The sequence below is a fragment of the Coenobita brevimanus genome, chromosome 77, assembly GCF_032717465.1.
Source record: "Coenobita brevimanus isolate Jiangsu-jjx chromosome 77, ASM3271746v2, whole genome shotgun sequence".
Classification (NCBI taxonomy): Eukaryota; Metazoa; Arthropoda; class Malacostraca; order Decapoda; family Coenobitidae; genus Coenobita; species Coenobita brevimanus.
The window spans coordinates 3,469,404-3,486,468 of record NC_137030.1 but is presented as its reverse complement, the minus strand read 5'-3'; the positions used below and the strand labels follow the sequence as shown (position 1 = coordinate 3,486,468).

The 17,065-nt window shown below is 40.8% G+C and overlaps 1 protein-coding gene across 1 annotated transcript; it reads right to left on the bottom strand.

The window, feature by feature from the left end:
• Positions 1-2,029: 2,029 nt before the first annotated feature.
• Positions 2,030-15,126, bottom strand: eIF3b (eukaryotic translation initiation factor 3 subunit b). The gene is made up of 13 exons (XM_080279210.1): positions 14,986-15,126; positions 10,672-10,867; positions 9,719-9,890; positions 7,999-8,133; positions 7,613-7,770; positions 7,143-7,344; positions 6,652-6,804; positions 6,129-6,341; positions 5,241-5,474; positions 4,454-4,549; positions 4,068-4,193; positions 3,517-3,703; positions 2,030-3,185 (listed from the first exon to the last, which is right to left on the bottom strand). Exons 1-13 carry the CDS (start codon positions 15,089-15,091, stop codon positions 3,088-3,090), a joined length of 2,076 nt encoding a protein of 691 aa, XP_080135336.1. The 5' UTR covers positions 15,092-15,126; the 3' UTR covers positions 2,030-3,087.
• Between the last annotated feature and the right edge of the window lie 1,939 nt (positions 15,127-17,065).

Here is a 17,065-nt window from a genome sequence, read left to right as displayed (position 1 = left end):
TTTTCCTACACACAGAACCATCCTAAAAACGGTTTATTGCTCCGACCCTGACCCACTACCTGTCATTTCATCCTCCCCTCTCCGTTTCTCTCTGCCCCTCCCACCCCTCATCTTCCAGAGCAATCATTGATGGCGTCACTTATATTATGACCATCCCTAAAAGGGCTGCATGCTGGAGAGGGATATGCATTAATGTGGTGGTATCGGTGTAAGCGAGTGGTTCCATTTCACTGCCTGGGTATACAAACGTTTCTGAATTTCCTCCTTATCCCCAAAGAGGATGGCGGATTGCAGGGCAAGGGCAACACTGCCTGCAGTTCGCTGAGTTCACATTCACATAATGATCCAGGAGTTGCAACAACAGTACTTAATATTACTATTATCCTTACTACTAAAGGTGTAGTCAACCCGTTCCGCTCTTACATGCAGGATATCCCGCTACACCACCTACTACTACAAACTCGGCTGGTTCTGACCAGTCTTCACTCATTGATCCGACAGTTTTTTCATTCATTCATTCATTGCCAGACGCCATGTATCCCAAACGGGGTGGTCAAGGGCTTAGAGTTGTTTTACAGGGAGGGGCACTAATTCTCCACCAACCCCACTTGACACGTAGGGATGCCAACAGCATCTGGTGTTCCCAGGCGGTCACTCATCCAATGATCCAAGTACTAACCAGACCCAACGTTGCCAACGGTCATACCACGTTGAGTACACCGCTTCCCGTCCGATCAGCGAGGTTAAGCAACGTTGGGTCCGACAGTTTTTGCTTCTTAGTAATTACTTAACCAACATACTGCAAGTGTGCACACAGTATCAGTTTATCCATACATGATGCACGCCAAAATTTTTTGGTAAATTTCTTTCGAAGTAGGCTGTTCATCACTCACTTGATACAGTACTCTGATGTCTGTCTTACCTGCTCTGTATTTATTCGTATATAACTGTAATGATGAGAAACAATGCCATTTGAAGATTGTTGCATGCATGAGCACTAGGATGATGATGATGAAATACTCTCAAGGTACAACTGAAATAACCCTCAAGCAGCTGTGTGTGTGTGTGTGTGTGTGTGTGTGTGTGTGTGTGTGTGTGTGCTGGCAGAGAACTGTCAGTGGCAATGTTTGTTCGGTGTGTGATATAGTCCAAAGTAATATTTAACTTGCTGGTGTGAAACTGGTATGGATGGAGTGTGAAAAGTCGAGCAACAGCAGCAGTAATGGAGCTAAAAAAAATAATTAAAAAAAAAATAAAAAAAAAAGTGCCTGAGTTGTGCAGAGTGGATGATATAGAAAAAGAGATAAAATTAACAAAATGTGTGGAGTAAGAATGTTTACTGATAAAATGATAAATGAGTGCATTGATAGGTCATATAGGGGGAGAGAACAGATACACAATGGGTCATGAAAAAGGCACAAGAGAGAACGGGTGGGGAGGAGGCAGTGATAGACATGACAGATTGACTGGGTAAATCAGCATATAAGAAAGCGTTGTATTCAGGCTGAAGAAGGTAAGGAATTTACAGATCAATATGGAACTGACAATATAGAGAAGCACGGCATTTTTTTTTTTTTTTTTGGTCAATGGAAGCACCAAAGGTTCATGTGAAGCCTATAATTATACAAAAGAATATGTGCACATGGTTTTACTTGATGTGTAGCCAGAACTTCAAAGACTCTGATAATGTGTTATCTTCCCACCCCCTTAACAGGAGAGCCATGACAAAACCACCTCCAGGCTACTTTGCTCTTACATTCCTTTAATTTCCACTCTAGATCCTACTTTATCCCACCCTTAAGTGTATATCAGGTTTGGAATAATGACTATTCCATTTTGTATACCTGTGTTCCATGCTTGTATAGGCCAGTAATCATTGAAATCAAGATGCCCTACATACTGTAAGCTTGCATGGAACACCTACCATATCTGCTACTTAATTTTTTGCCCTGCATCATCAAACAGTATTTTACAGCTAGTACATCCAAAACAATAATATTCTGTAAAGGGTTAAAGTAAATTCCACAACAACATTTGGAAACCAGAACTGTTTATTCATCCAACACACACACATGCTCACACACGCAAGGGCAGGGCAATGACAAATTAGAAAATGGGACTTTCTTTTCTGAATGGAATATGAAATAAGCCACTGTAATAGAGCAAACATTTCAACAACACACACCAGCACGTCCAAAAAGACATACTTGTATAATTTTATCAAAATAGAGTATTTACCTGTAAATATAGTTTTAGATCAATTTGTTTTCTTATTAACTTCAAACCTAAAGGCTGAGTGAACAAATATTTGGAGGAGCCTCCACTGAGTAATAAGTTGTACAACAATCTGGAAATATCCCAGATAAGGCCGTGACAGTGATATTCCAATGCGTAAAATATAACAAAAGGCTCTCTCCCTTTGTAACTTGATACTGTTAATTAAGGATTATTAATGATCTACAGGTTTATATCTTCCTACAAATCAGGTCTAACCTGCTATTCTCTTCAGCTGATAAACTTCAGTAGGTTTATAGGAAGTATTGTGACTGACAACCTTGGTTCTTGCTACAGTATTATATCTGTCCTGTTTTCTGTAGTCAAGTCTTACGGTAACAAATGTTAGTTACAAATCAATGAAGTACAATTTTTTTCAGTATTTAGATAACCAAAGTCTTCCAATATCTGATGTTTAAACTTTTTTTTTTTTCAGTGCTCAAGTTAGAAAATCTAATGTTGGTAATAAATCAGTCTTTTCAACTTACTATTCTTTTTAGTATTCCACTAAGGCAAAGCCTCTTGGTAACAAATGTTCTTGATGTATTTTCAGTATTAAAAGTACCCTAATCTACGTTTAGTAACAGCTGGTCTTATTTTTGGGTTAAATAACAAATTATCCTTTCCTCTTCCGTTTTTCAGGAAGAGAAGTCGAGTTAACAAGTGGTAAGTCACTGCCCCACAAACACTGCCTGCTGTGATGGGTGCTCTTGGATGAGTCTGTAGTTCTCCCAGCTGTGCTTTTTTATTCCACCTTGCCGCTGCCACCACGAACGAGACGCCTGGAGATGGCCAAAGGAGACAACTAGCTGATTACTCGTCTACTAGGATAGTATCCTTCTTCACTAGGAATTCAACGGTTTCCTCCTCAAAGTCATTTTCATTGGAAGTGAGGGTGTCAGTGTCTTGGCCTGAAATACAAAGAAAAGTCATTAACAGAAAGAATCACCTTACCAATACCCTCCTTCGATCAAATGATGTATTTTGCATTCTGTTTTCTTGTTATACAAGTGCCCCTAACTCCCTCCGTACCCCATGAAAGTAGAACAGTGAACAGCAGAAAAGAGGGCAAATTTGTCACTCCACAAGAGTGACACTGAAATATATCAAGGGTACAACACTCATCATCATCCATTCTACTATTACTCCCAACCTTTAATGGTATGATGAGGGATGAGAGAAATAAATAAATAAAAATAACAACAATCCAGCCGTAAACAACCAATTTAAAGTCGTTCTTACCATTTCTTAGCCTGAGACGTTGTTCCTTGTCCTCCTGGAACTTCTCAATCATCCTCTTGCGGTACTCAGTGAAGGCCTGCATCTGCTTCTGCCGCTTCTCAATGATCTCTCGGCTGGCTTTGCTGAACCGCATCTTGTCCTGCACCTCAAAGTTGGCAGCATATTTCTTCATGTTCTTTTTGATGTCCTAGGAAGGTTCAAGAGTCATTAAAAATGCAACAATGAATGGTAGAATATTTACCATGAATGACCAAGCTTTGTACCATTACACATAACTCACTAACAGACAGCCTTTTATCTGGCTAAATTACAGGCTCACTCTCTTTCTCTCTCTCTTTCAAGTCTGACAAACCTTCAGTCACATCCCAAGATGAGGGCTCCACCCATGGCAATACCATTACTTCAATGATGCATTCTAACAACAGAACAACCTGACGCCTCACTTACCCTAACGAATAATAATGACAAATCTCCACTTTATATCTGATGTTTGCCTATCTACAGGTCTTATTCCTCATCGTAACATTGCACTACAATAAAACTCAAAGTACCTTGATGTCCTGCGCAGTGAGAAGGGATGGTGGTCGAGGGCGCCACAGAAGTTGACACAACTTATCAACAGTCTGTCTCTTTAGGATCTTCCCTTGGAATGACCACAGCCAGTATGCATTGTCCACCTGTCACAGATAATACAACATTTTAGCAATATTAAATAATACCAGTCATGACCAGCTCTTATTATCTACTTGAGCTGAAGGAACTAGAAACAAGGAGTGAAAAAGTAAGAACTGAGGGAACCAAAAACAAAAAATGAAGTGTAGGAGGGCTATCATTAAACAGTGCTACCTGGTGCAACGGGCTAGAAGGCTCAATTCTGTGCATAATCAACTGTATCTACATTAAATAAGCAAACAAACACAATCCATATGGTAGTTACCTTGTGTCCCCACCATGAGACACAGGACGCCACGTATCTTCCAGTGGGGTCCCACTCAATGTCTGTGGCCATGAAGTGCTCTGTGCTCATCATAACCTGTTGATGACAAAGTATTCATCTCCATATTTTCTTTTTACCTAAAGATGGTATGAGGTAGGATTCACAAATAACAAAAGAAAAGTAAGAAAGTGAGAGAGCTGTTGGCACAATAATTCAAACATTGAAGTCATCAAATCCTAGCTCATACTCAGCTAATGACGATCTATAAATAGTCCTTCTTTAAAGTGGTTTCACTTATTATATATAAATTTTCATTATTATTCTCTGGTTGACATGTCCTTTCATTATTATGCTGTGGGGGTTTAAGGTTGAGGGGGTTAAGCTTAGTACAATGCACTGGTCCAAGAGTTAGTAACACAGCTAAGTATGACAAAGCTGACAAATATGGTGAAGCAGGTTAGCTTGATTTGACAATTTCCTATGGAAGAGATATGCTCATGGCCACCTCTCGCATAAACCCTTTCTGTCCAATGATACAGTTCTTGTATTCTTGCTACCACCAGCAACTTTATCTATGACAAGCATCTAGTGATGGGGTTAATGATTTACCAGGAGCTACGGTAACTCCTGCAGGTCGAAAAGTCTCTTTAAAGCTGAATTAAATCATCTGTATGGTAGCAGTAATAGGAACGTGGACTATGTTATCAAAGTGATGCAGTCAAGGTGTGTGGTAAGAGATAAAGGATGAGATGATGTAAATCTACGGTAAATATGGCTACTCACTGACCTGGAAATCCTTGGTGTCAATGAACTCCAGGGCACCACTCATATTCCTGAGGCCAGCCAGCACCACAAACTGTCCCTGAGGTGACCAGAACAGATTGTTGCATGGGCGCTTCTCCAGCTTCTTCAGTTCCGTGGGTGCCTGGCCCTTGTTCACTTGGAAGAAGGTCACGTTAACAGATGGAGGCTCCCCACTGATGATACCAAATTTGTTGTTAACAGGCTCCCAAGCAAATGCCTAAAGAAAGGTAAAAGGGAAAAGGAAAAAAATTATAGCAAAATGTATATCACTCATCAGCTTCCTGATCCTTATTCTATCATTCAATCTTTTGTAGTCCCTCTTGGGGTGAAGAGGCCCTGCATTAGGTAACTCAATCTAAACAAGTACTGTACTTTGATCCAGAGTGCCACTACATAGGGAATCCCATCCCCAATCACCCCTCTAACATAAACCCTTTTTGGACACATTTGGCTGAGAGGCCCAAACCCACTTAACCATCAGGCATCCACTTGGTTATCTGGTTACCACACAACACAGTACTACAAATGGTTTCCTGGGCTGCACGCACCCATGTAAGCCTGGAAACTGAAAGGTCATACTAAACTGTGTTAGCAGATGGTGTGCTTCAACCAACTTACTGTACATAAAAAAAATATATCTTAATCGTAAATGAAAAATAAACTACCACCACCCATACTGTATATAAAAAAAAAAAAATTTTAATCGTAAATGAAAAATAAACGACCACCACCACCATCTTCAATGCCCTACTCCCTCCTCGGAACACATCAATGGGATGACCATGACAAACACATCCAGGTTTCTGTCCTCACATACCCCTCTCTTTCTGTCACAATATTGTTTAGAAATCATAAACTTTTCTCAACTAACCTGAATATTCTCTTTGATCTCCAGGCTGTCAACAGGAATGCCTTTCTCTCTCATGTGGAATATTTCAAAGTTGTAGTAGATGCCAGAGTATTTCACCTCATTCTTCTCCCTCTTGGCCTTTGCATAGCGAGCCACCTTGACACAAAGGTAATCTCCACACCGCTGCCAGTGCATCTTGCAATCTGCTACGTTGAACAGGTTCTTGGTTCGGATCTGTAAGCAAACCAATACCATATACAGCATAAGTTAAGAAACTTGCAACAATGTACTATTTAATCCCCTTCACTTCAGTTCATTCAGTTTAACTTGGCCCAAAAGCTTGTCCTTTCGCTGCTTATTTTATGTGGATCAGTGACAGAAAAATACAATACTATACTACAAGTCTACATCCACTCCATAGCTCTTCATAACTAGCACCATATTGTTATAACTTAGCATTTAAGATGGAGAGATGGCAATTTTAAACCAAGTTTTAGTAAGAAAGAATACATGTAGATAAATATATAAATAAAAGCAAACCAACCTCCTCCCTACTGGGTATGGAGACAAGAGACACTTTAGCTGGCACATCCTTATCCTCGGCAATCCAATACGCCAGAATGTTGTCGGTGGGGGACCAACTGAAGTCCTTGATGCCAACCACCTTGATGCTCTTCTTGTCCAGCAAACCAAATGACTGAAACAAAGCACACATAGGGATTAATAGTTTATACATTTTGTTTTCTTTGTTTCTGAATAACATCTCAAACCAATATTTCTTCTGGCAGATGAAACTACGTACTGTATACAAATATATAAGATTAATATTGTCTTGTATTACCTTACTCAACATGTAGTAATACAATACTTGGCTAATGTGGTAGAGAACGTTTAAGGTCAGATGACCAGCGTACTTCCCTTGTTGACATTACAGTATACATGGCAGCGCTGGAGGAGGAGGAGAAGGACAAAAAAGTAAGAGAAGGAGATGTAGAAGCAAGGGAACTAGGAGGAGGATAAGCCATAAATACATACTGGAGTCTCATAAACACTAAGAACGTCCTCTCCAATCCTGGCGAAGAACTTGTCATCATTGGACCACTTGAAGACAGGCCAGACAGGTGGCCGCTCAGCATTGAAAGCTCGCTTCTTTTGGCCCGACCGTGTGTCCCAGATGATGATTGACATAGGCTCCTCTGATCTCTGATCAACGTGTGGCGAGAAGGTGACAATGTATCTGTAAATGACTGAATGGTAATTCAAATGTCCCTTGATACAAAATGTATATGCTTTATCTTAACTTGTCAGAAAAGATTAAGCCATTTTAATCATCACATGTAGTATGGATAATAATTTTCATCATTAATTCAAGAATTCTGTCAAACTGTAAACTACCAATAAAGATATCTGGTGCTGTTAAGAACCAAACAGTATCTCCGGTGAAATGGACCACATGCACATCCACTCAACATTCACGTCCCCAGAATGCTGACTACCTCACTTACTTCTCGCAGGGTGAAAAGTCAATGAACTGTACACCAGGGTGGCTGAACTTCTGGACCTGCTTGAACTCCTCCCCACCCCAAAGTGCAATACCTTTGCCATGGAAGGTGGCCAGGTAGGTGCCTCGTGGGGACCAGCGTACGTAGGTTTCTGTCCAACGCTGTGGCAAGGAAAATACCCATGGATACAAGTACTGGAGATTTAGTAACTCATTTAATACAGTAACTGAACAGTCAACAGTGAACATAATAGTCACCAAAACATATAAGATAAAGACTGGATGTATACACTGCAAAAAATAGTGACCGAGTTTAGCTAAACTGAGAAGATACAACATGTGCATTTAAAAAGTGGATCGCTCTCTTCAGCATATGGCTACAGTGCTCACCTCCCTCTTGGCGATTTCAACTACATCAGGGACGGCGTTGAGGTATATGGCAGTGGTGGTGCCGCCATCAAAGATGATGGAGAACTGGTCAAAGCAGTTCTCATCCAACATATAGTAGCTCATGTTGCCCAGGTCCTGTGGGAAGATAAAAGTTAACATAAGGAGGGGAAGAACCTGGTTTAACACACAGAGTATGATGAATATTAATGGATATATAATATATACAGGTAAGCCCTTAATTCACGTGAGGGTTACGTTCCCAGACCCTTCGCGTATGTGGTAAATTCGCGTATATGTTCTGCCCTTGTGTGCACATAATTACGCATGTCTACTAACTATATTACATCTGAATAATACTGTTTATGCACTACATACACCTTATGAACTAGCATAAAATATGAAAAACAACAAAAATGTAAGAAATTTAACACTGAAACCTAACAAGCACAGGCGTAGCTGGAGACACTTCAGCAGTCTGGTGCACAAGCCCTCACTGCCTCCCATATGCTACATTCTGCCTTCTTTATAGTCCAAACAGTTGACTCATTCACCCCAAACATACGGTTCCAAGCCAGTTCACAGGCGTAGGTGGAGACACATTAGCACAGTCTGCTGCACTAGTCCTCACTGCCTCCCGTATGCTACGTTCTGCCTTCTTTATTGTAAGAACAGTAGACTCACCCCAAACACACGGTTCCAAGACAATTCACCATGAAGTCAATTCACCATCAAATCATGGACGATTCCCTGTCATTCTATAAATATACTTATTATTGATTAATTAATACTTTAATAACTAATTTTCAGGGGGATTTTATAACTCATATAAGTAAAAAACTAGTGTACTGTACTTGTTAAATGAACTGGTATGTAAATAAATGATGGGGAATCGTCCTGATGGAGAATTGTCGCCGACATTCCTCCCTTAAGTTTGTCCAACACAACTTTCTCTGTCAGCAACATCACGTTACAGTCCGTTTTGGTGTGTTACCCCATGCATCACGAGCACTATGCTTAGGCCCCATGTTGGCAGACAAGGCAAGCAATCACTGGAAGGCAGAAAAATAAGCCACAAATAACGATTCGCGAGTCACGCATGGTTCGACCCTCGGATTCAAACTGTGTGGTGCGTGGTAGACCAACCTCCCACACACACACACACACACACACAAATATATATGCACACGGGCAGCAGGTAGGCATTTTTATATTTTATTTATTTCTCTTGTATATTAAAATTATTTATTTGAATACTATAATTTTATGTTTTAATTATTGTACAAAAAATTCGTGGATAACCGAAATCGCGCGAAAAAAGTTCGCGTGAATTAAGGGCTTACCTGTATACAAGCGTTAAGTTGATATGCAATGACTAATATTTATTACTCACCCACCGTCTACTATGATTCATGATTACTTTGAGGCACCAGCTTATCTAAATTTCAGTGTCTACATAAAAAACAAGGAAGAAAAGGATAGCTATTTATAATTTATGTGAGAAAAGCTCCCTCTGAAAAGCAGTTACAGCTCCACATGAAGAATCCTCATTTCTGAAAGTTAAAACCGATATTCCATAATGCCTTCCAACTAATGACATGTTTAATTCTTGCTATCTCAAGATGATTATACAAAGCTCAGAAGAAATACCTTGCAGTCACAGGGTCAGAGAACAATATGACCCAATAACAGTGTAAGTTCTCAAGCTGACTGAAGGTAGTACCTTGTATGGCTGGGGTGTAGGGGCCACAAACTGCTCTGGGATATGGTCATACTTGTCAAAATCAGTAAACAGGCTGCAGAGGAATGTATGCTGCTTGTCCAGCTTGTAGTTGTTACGCTGACGCACTGCCTCCTCTGCTGATGCTCGGTCCTTGAACTCCAGGAAGATGTAACTGCAAAAAATAATCATACATTTAACACATTTCTGGGTTTTATATTATCTATTTTATTAGAGATGAACGACAACAGACTACCTATAGACTACAGTATTTACTCATTTTTTGGAGGCAAAACAAGCCCTGTTCACTAATGTGTCAATCCAGTCACAGGCTATCCACACTTGAACATAAAATTCTTGGATGTATTTTACAGTTTTGGCTGCAAGTGCCCAGGAAAACATATACTATGCTGGGTGTAATTATAACTAAATGACACCATGGTCTAATGGGTCAAGGTGCTCCAACTGGATGGAGTCCATAAGGGTTTTATCTGAGGGGTGACTGAGGTTTCTGCTCACATAATGGGATTCAGAGGCAAATATGGCAGGTCACCCTTGCTTTAAATATCAGGACTTAATAGCCAAACCCCAGGTCCTTATGCTCCTGATTGGGGAAAAGAGGAATGTAGGATGGATAGCAAATTATCTAAAAATTACACATGGGGATAGGGACATTAAAATGAAGTGTATTGACATTTTTGTCTGCAACTATAGTTACACCAACCAGCAGTACAGCTGCAACCCAATGATCATCTGAACATGAATCCAGTGGACTGCAAGCCAAAGCTGACCTTCTGCAGTCGACCACCCTCCAGCAAGGGTATAGAGAGGGGACCGAAGGATATTTGTATAACCAGGCACCTCCAGCATCCACTCACAATGGTACCACCACTTGAAGGCATCCCTCTCAAGCACCTATTAAAAAAAAAAAAAAAAAAAAAAAAAAAAAAACTTACCCCTTGGTCTTTCCCTCTTCATTAATTGGGTAGTACTCATTGATGATGGTGCCAAACTCCTTGAAGATCTTGCGCAGAACATTCTTCAGTTTCTCCAGCCTCTCCGACCCCACAGAGGGCACGCCATCAACAATAATCACACTCTCCACTCCATCAGTCTCCTTGGGCTTCTGGCGCAGGAGGTCACCTAGTAATTCTGTTAGGAGAGAACTACAGTTCTTTCACATGAACTTGGCTTGGTAAAAGGTCACCTAGTAATTTTGCTGCAAGACAATATGGTATACTTCTTTCACCTCAACTTGGCCCAGGAAGAGGTCATCTAGTTATTCTGTTAGGTGTAAATAAATGCAGCTAGCACTTTCACCTTCACATAGCCCAGATTTTTGTTATTTTTGAAGCTTAATTTACACTGCTGACGAAAAGAAAATCTCCTTAGGTTTCATTAGATGAAGTTAATTTTAAAAACATGCTGGTAAAAGGGAAAATGCTGCCAAAATATTGAAGCCAAGTAAATACAGTAAACTCTCAATTATCCATTGTCACAATATCTGGCCCAACACAACATCCAGTGCTGCTGGCTCAGGTCTATTAATGCAATATCCTGTGAAATCATGCAACATCTGGTACCGAAACAGGACATAACTGGCAGTTCAATGCAATATTTAAAAATTGAGGAGTATCAACCGGCTCATAAGTGGCAGCCAACAGGTACCGAGAAAAACCCTGAAAAGCACCAACCAATGAGAACGCCCGTTATGCACCAGCCAATCAAAATCTGTTGCAGGACAGGCTCACCTGGTGCACTGAGCATACTGCTATGCTCTAATTCTCACCCGGAGATCTTGCATAGTAAAGATGTGTCTGTATGCTCTGCTCTTCTGACCACATGGTCACAAAACCCTAGTGCTGTGACCAACTCTGTGGCGTCCTATGCTTGTTGTTGTTGCAAAACTTATGGCCTGTCAGTACTCATGTCCTGTGTTCTGGTGTGATCCTGAAATTACGATTGCACGTGGTGCAACGCCCCAGTGCAGTACTGTACTGGACAATGTACCACTCTACCCTCCACCACAGCCAACACTTGGCGAAAACATACAGTACAGATGGTCCCCTTCTTACGAATGGGTTACGTTCTGAGAAACTGATCGTGAGTAAAATTTTTAAGTTGAAAATGCATTTAATACACCTAACCAATCGAACAATATAGTCGAGACAAGTCTTGTAAAAGCACTTAGAACAGTTACATTAGCCTACAGTTGGGCAAAATCGTTGACACAAAGCCTGTTTTATAAAAAAGTGTTGAATACCTCATGTAATTCATTGAATACTATACTGAAAGTCCAAGATTGTAAAGTTGAAAATTCATAAGTCGACCGTAAATCGGGGACCACCTGTAGTACATCATGTATTGTTAATACTGTACAGCAATGAAGAAAGTTCAATCGGGGAAAGCCCCAGGAATTGAAGGAGTGTGTGGTGAAATGCTGAAGCATGGGGGAGAGATAGTAGTAAATGGATGTGGAAGATGTGCAGATTGGCCTGGGAGGAAGGCAGAGTCCCGGAGGATTGGAAGTCAGGTATAATTATTCCCTTGTACAAAAGAAAAGGGGAAAAAGAAGTGTGTGGTAATCATAGGGGCATTTGTCTTCTTAATATAATAGGAAAATTGTATGGTAGGATACTTATTGACAGAGTTAGAGAAAGAACAGAGAAATTAGTTGGAGAAGAACAGGGAGGCTTCAGGAAGGGAAGAGGTTGTGTAGATCAGATATTCATTCTTAGATCTTTAGTGGAAAAGTTTCTAGAGAAGGGAAAGAAGTTGTATGCGGCTTTCATGGATTTGGAGAAAGCATATGACAGGGTGGATAGACAAGGATTGTGGAAAGTGTTAAGAATATATGGAGTAGATGGGAAGTTGTTGAATGCTGTGAAGAGTATGTACGATGGTGTGAAGGCTGCAGTGCGTGTGGATGGTGAACTAAGTGAATTTTTTTCTTTGAAAGTTGGGTTGAAACAGGGATGTGTCATGTCTCCATGGTTGTTCAATCTGTACATGGATGGGGTAATAAAAGAGGTACAAGGTAGGGTAGTGGATGTTGGAGTGGCCCTGGTGAGAGAGGATAGTGTTTGGAAACTCCCTTTACTGTTGTTTGCAGATGATACTGTGTTGTTAAGTGAATACGAAGGGGAGCTGCAAGGCTTGGTGGATGAGTTTGAGAGAGTGTGTAAGAAACGGAATCTAAAGGTGAATGTAGGGAAGAGTAAAGTGATGGTCTTTGAGAGAGGTGAAGTCAGTGAATGTACAGCGAGGTTGGATGGTGAGGAATTGGAAAATGTGAGTACGTTTAAGTACTTGGGCAGAGTGATGAGTAAGGATGGAGGTTTGGAGGGTGAAGTGCTTGAAAGGGTACAGCAGGGAAGAAAGGTTGCTGGTTCTTTGAAAGCAGAGATAAGAAACAGGGAAGTGAGCATGGAAGTGAAAAAGTTACTACATGACAGTATCGTGATACCAAATCTGACGTATGGAAGTGAAGCTTGGACGTTGTTGGAAGGACACAAGTCAAGAGTGAGAGCAGTGGAAATGAGTTATTTAAGAGGAGCCTGTGGAGTCACATGGAGAGACAGGCTGACGAATGAGGATATAAAGGAGAGTTGTGGTGTGAATGTGGATGTGATACGAAGCGTTATGAGGTGGTTTGGCCATGTGGAGAGGATGGAGGGTGAAAGACTGACAAAGAGAGTGTATGTGAGTGAGGTGGAGGGGGGAAGAGGGAGGGGGAGGCCGAGGATGAGATGGAGGGATGGGGTGGAGAGGTATATGAGAGAGGGGGGTGTGAGTTGGGAGCAGGGCAGTGAAATGGCGGGGGACAGGGCGACTTGGAGGAGATTTGTTTGTGGCCACCCCAAACGGGATTGAGGCGTCTGGCAATAGATAGATAGATCATTACTGTAATGTATTTTATGCTTAGTTTTCATCATTTACTCTTGTGAAAGTTTTACAGATAGAGGGCTGAGGCGGATAGTAACAATATCTGGCACGACCCCAAACGCTGAGTTGATGGGGGAATACTAGGCAATAACCAGCGTTTCACTTTATTCGATGTAAGGCTTGGTTGAATTATGCTTGATAACTGAGAGTTTACTGTACTGACTGAATTATCTAATGGCCATGATCAGGTGAAAAAAAAAAAAAAAAAAAAAAAAAAAAGACGTTGGAGTTAATGTTTACAATGCCACAAATCACATTAAAAACCTCACATCTCACTTCCTTTTAATCTGTGGAAGAAAATTATGTCACAGAAGAAAGTTGACTTAGAACTGTGCAACATACTGATTCCTGTTAACATTTCTAAGGAACTGTGTTATAATTTTGCAAACATTTACCCATAAACATTAATATTTGTTTTTGCAGTATCAAAACTAACCCTGAGGAAAGCCATATAAAAAAATATGGTAATTCTTCACCAAATGGGTGCAGCGACTCACTACTCACAATCTCAATGCAAGTAATTTTGGTACATAAGCAAAAGATAGTTAACTGTTCCATTGTGGCTGCAAGATGTGATTGGAAAAAGACAAAAAATTTCTATTTTAGGACATTTAAGGAGGCGGCCAGGTCGTCTGCAGCAATGTTTACCGATAATCTCTCCAACTGGCCACGGTGTTTACCATCACTCCAATTGGACGTGTCAAAGCAATGGGAAACTTAATGATTTAACCAAACCTAACCTAATCCAACCCAACCTCTTTTGCATGTGACAGCCAGCTTTAACATTAAAAAATGCGCGTTAGGAACGTTCAGTATGGCCGGATACTGGCAGACGTCAGTGGAATATTTACGCATTCTGAATCCTCATTTATATCTTTCACAGGTGTTTCTAAAAGCCCCAGTAGCTGTGGTAATTAGTAACCTGTGAAACTAATTTCAACTGAAAATAAGGAATGGCCGCCCCCATTTGGTAAAGAATTAATAAAAATATGTATATCTTGTTGTCAAACTTGTTAAAAATAACTATCGGACCTAAAAAAATTAATCCTCATGACTCGCAAGATGCAACATCTTTATCAATTCCTGCAAACTGTGTAGCTACGCCCCGGAGCACTGCTGTAAATCGAGACTGAATTCGTATCAACACATCATGCGGAAGTTCTCACCACTAAACCGTCAGCTTTATACATTCTCAACGGTAAATAATAATAGGTGTGAGAAAGAAAGATGTTAATGTATGGTCCAGCTGTCATGGAGATGAAACTAAGCACGCCGGTACCCTCCTTCAGGCACCTTCTCTCCTCCTTCAGCCCCTCCACACTCACCCTCGTCACTTATTTCATCCACGAAGTCCTCGGGATCACTAAAATCAGGCTCCTCTGCTTCATCCACCCCTTCATCGGGGGTTTTTGGCGATTTTTTCTTGGCCATCCTGTGCGGCCTCGCGTGGTGGCTGGGAAGGGGAGGTTCCAACACTTTCGAGGCCCGCCATAACATTGGCGGAATTTAAAGTCTTTCAAAAAGGTGAAACTTATCAAATACTCTTTTAATTTTACATCGTTTAGTTATTCAATATTTATTTCTCATTGCGAATACTACTCTTTACTGTTGTGAGCTTTTAAAATCTACGACTATTAACTGCCATAATATTTTATAAGAAGGTGCGAAGTACTAATAAATACAAAGGAAAATAAGCAGTAACTAAAAAGACATCATCATAAAAAATTTTGTATACAGTATACTGTCGGCGTGCGACTGTAGACGGACTTCCTGGGAAGTTAGTTGCTGTCAAACGGTACAAGTGTACGTGATCCCGGCAAAATTAAACCCTTACCTGAGGATTTTTTTTCCTCACCTGAATAAAATCGCCTGAAATTAGCCACATAATGTGCCAAGAATCTGGTAGAGTTCATTGAGACAATTTCTAACATATTCGCCAGGAGTTTCCTTCTGCTAAACGAAAATAATTTGTCGGTAAATTACCCAAATAAAATCCTACTGTCATGAAATCTTAAGTGAGGGTTTTTGACGTTTCATCTGTCAGGTGATTCCCCCAAAATAAAATGTCTGAGGCTAGAATATAATCTTGGGAGTATGTGCCCGCTGCCTGGTAAAGTGTCATACAACCCTCTGGAAGGCAGAAACTACACAGGCCCTTGGCAGATATCACTATAATCATCATCCACACCTCTTTTTCCCATCCTTGGATGACGTGAGGTAAGGTCCCGAGAATAATGAAACGCCGAGAACTCGGGTCCCGAGCTGTCAACGCAAAGCGTCTCTCGGTAAACCTCCGCCAAGCCTTGTGCACGGACTAGCCATATGCAAACTCCATGACCTTGCTGACTTTATCAGTTCATCATCTCCTCATGCCGCATCACTGATAAAAGTTTGGTGGAAATCCGTCGAGGGGTTCAGGAGATATCGCGCCCACAAGAGTGTTACGGACGCACGAACCCAAATATGCACGTACGGACGACCAATCACTTAATGCCGTCTCTACCACTGATGGGCGAAGCATTAAAAAAAAAAAAAAAAAAAAAAAGACAGGAGAGATAATCCACTTACCACTTAAGCCCTGGGTATCAACTTTGGCATATTATAATGGCTACTTCCAGACGATTTAATTCAGGTGGGGGAAGCCTCTGTTCTCTCAAAATTAAACACACTAGATTTAATCCCTTAGAGGCCAGGCACCCACTTGGATAATTTATTTGGGCTGACAACAGACGATTTTTATTCAGGTGACGGATATCCCCCTGCCCTCTGAAGGTTTAAAATGAAGGGCCTGTGTGTGTGTGTGTGTGTGTGTGTGTGTGTGTGCGATTCTTACCTAATTGTATCTTTACAGGAATGAGTCAAGCTCGTACTGTCCCGTGTCTTAAATCATTTTTATCGTACAATTCATATCCCAAAATTTATGTATTGTTTTGGCACACACTATTTCATTCGATAGTGCATTCCACTGCATCAATTGCCCTATTTGGGAAACTGAATTTCCTTACGTCTTTATCGACTCTCTTTTTGTAGTTTTTTGCAGTGTCCTCTTGCTGATGCATCCCCATAGGTTATATATTCATTTACGTCAATTTTCTCTTTCCCTGAGATGCATTTATATGGCATAATCATGTCTCCTCTTTTCCTTCTCTCCTGTAGTGTTGGTAGATTCAGTTTTTCTAGTCTTTCTTCGTAGCTTAGATCCCTTAAGCTTGGTACCCATCTTACAGCTGCCCTTTGTACTTTTTTAGTCTTATCTATGTGTTTTTTGAGATGAGGTTGGTCTGATGAATGATGTTATTATCTTTCTCAGCATGTCTTCATTTATAAATATGATTGCTATTCTCATATTAGTATGCAGTGCATACATGTTACATACCTTCTCACTGATGTGGTCAGCCGGAGCTA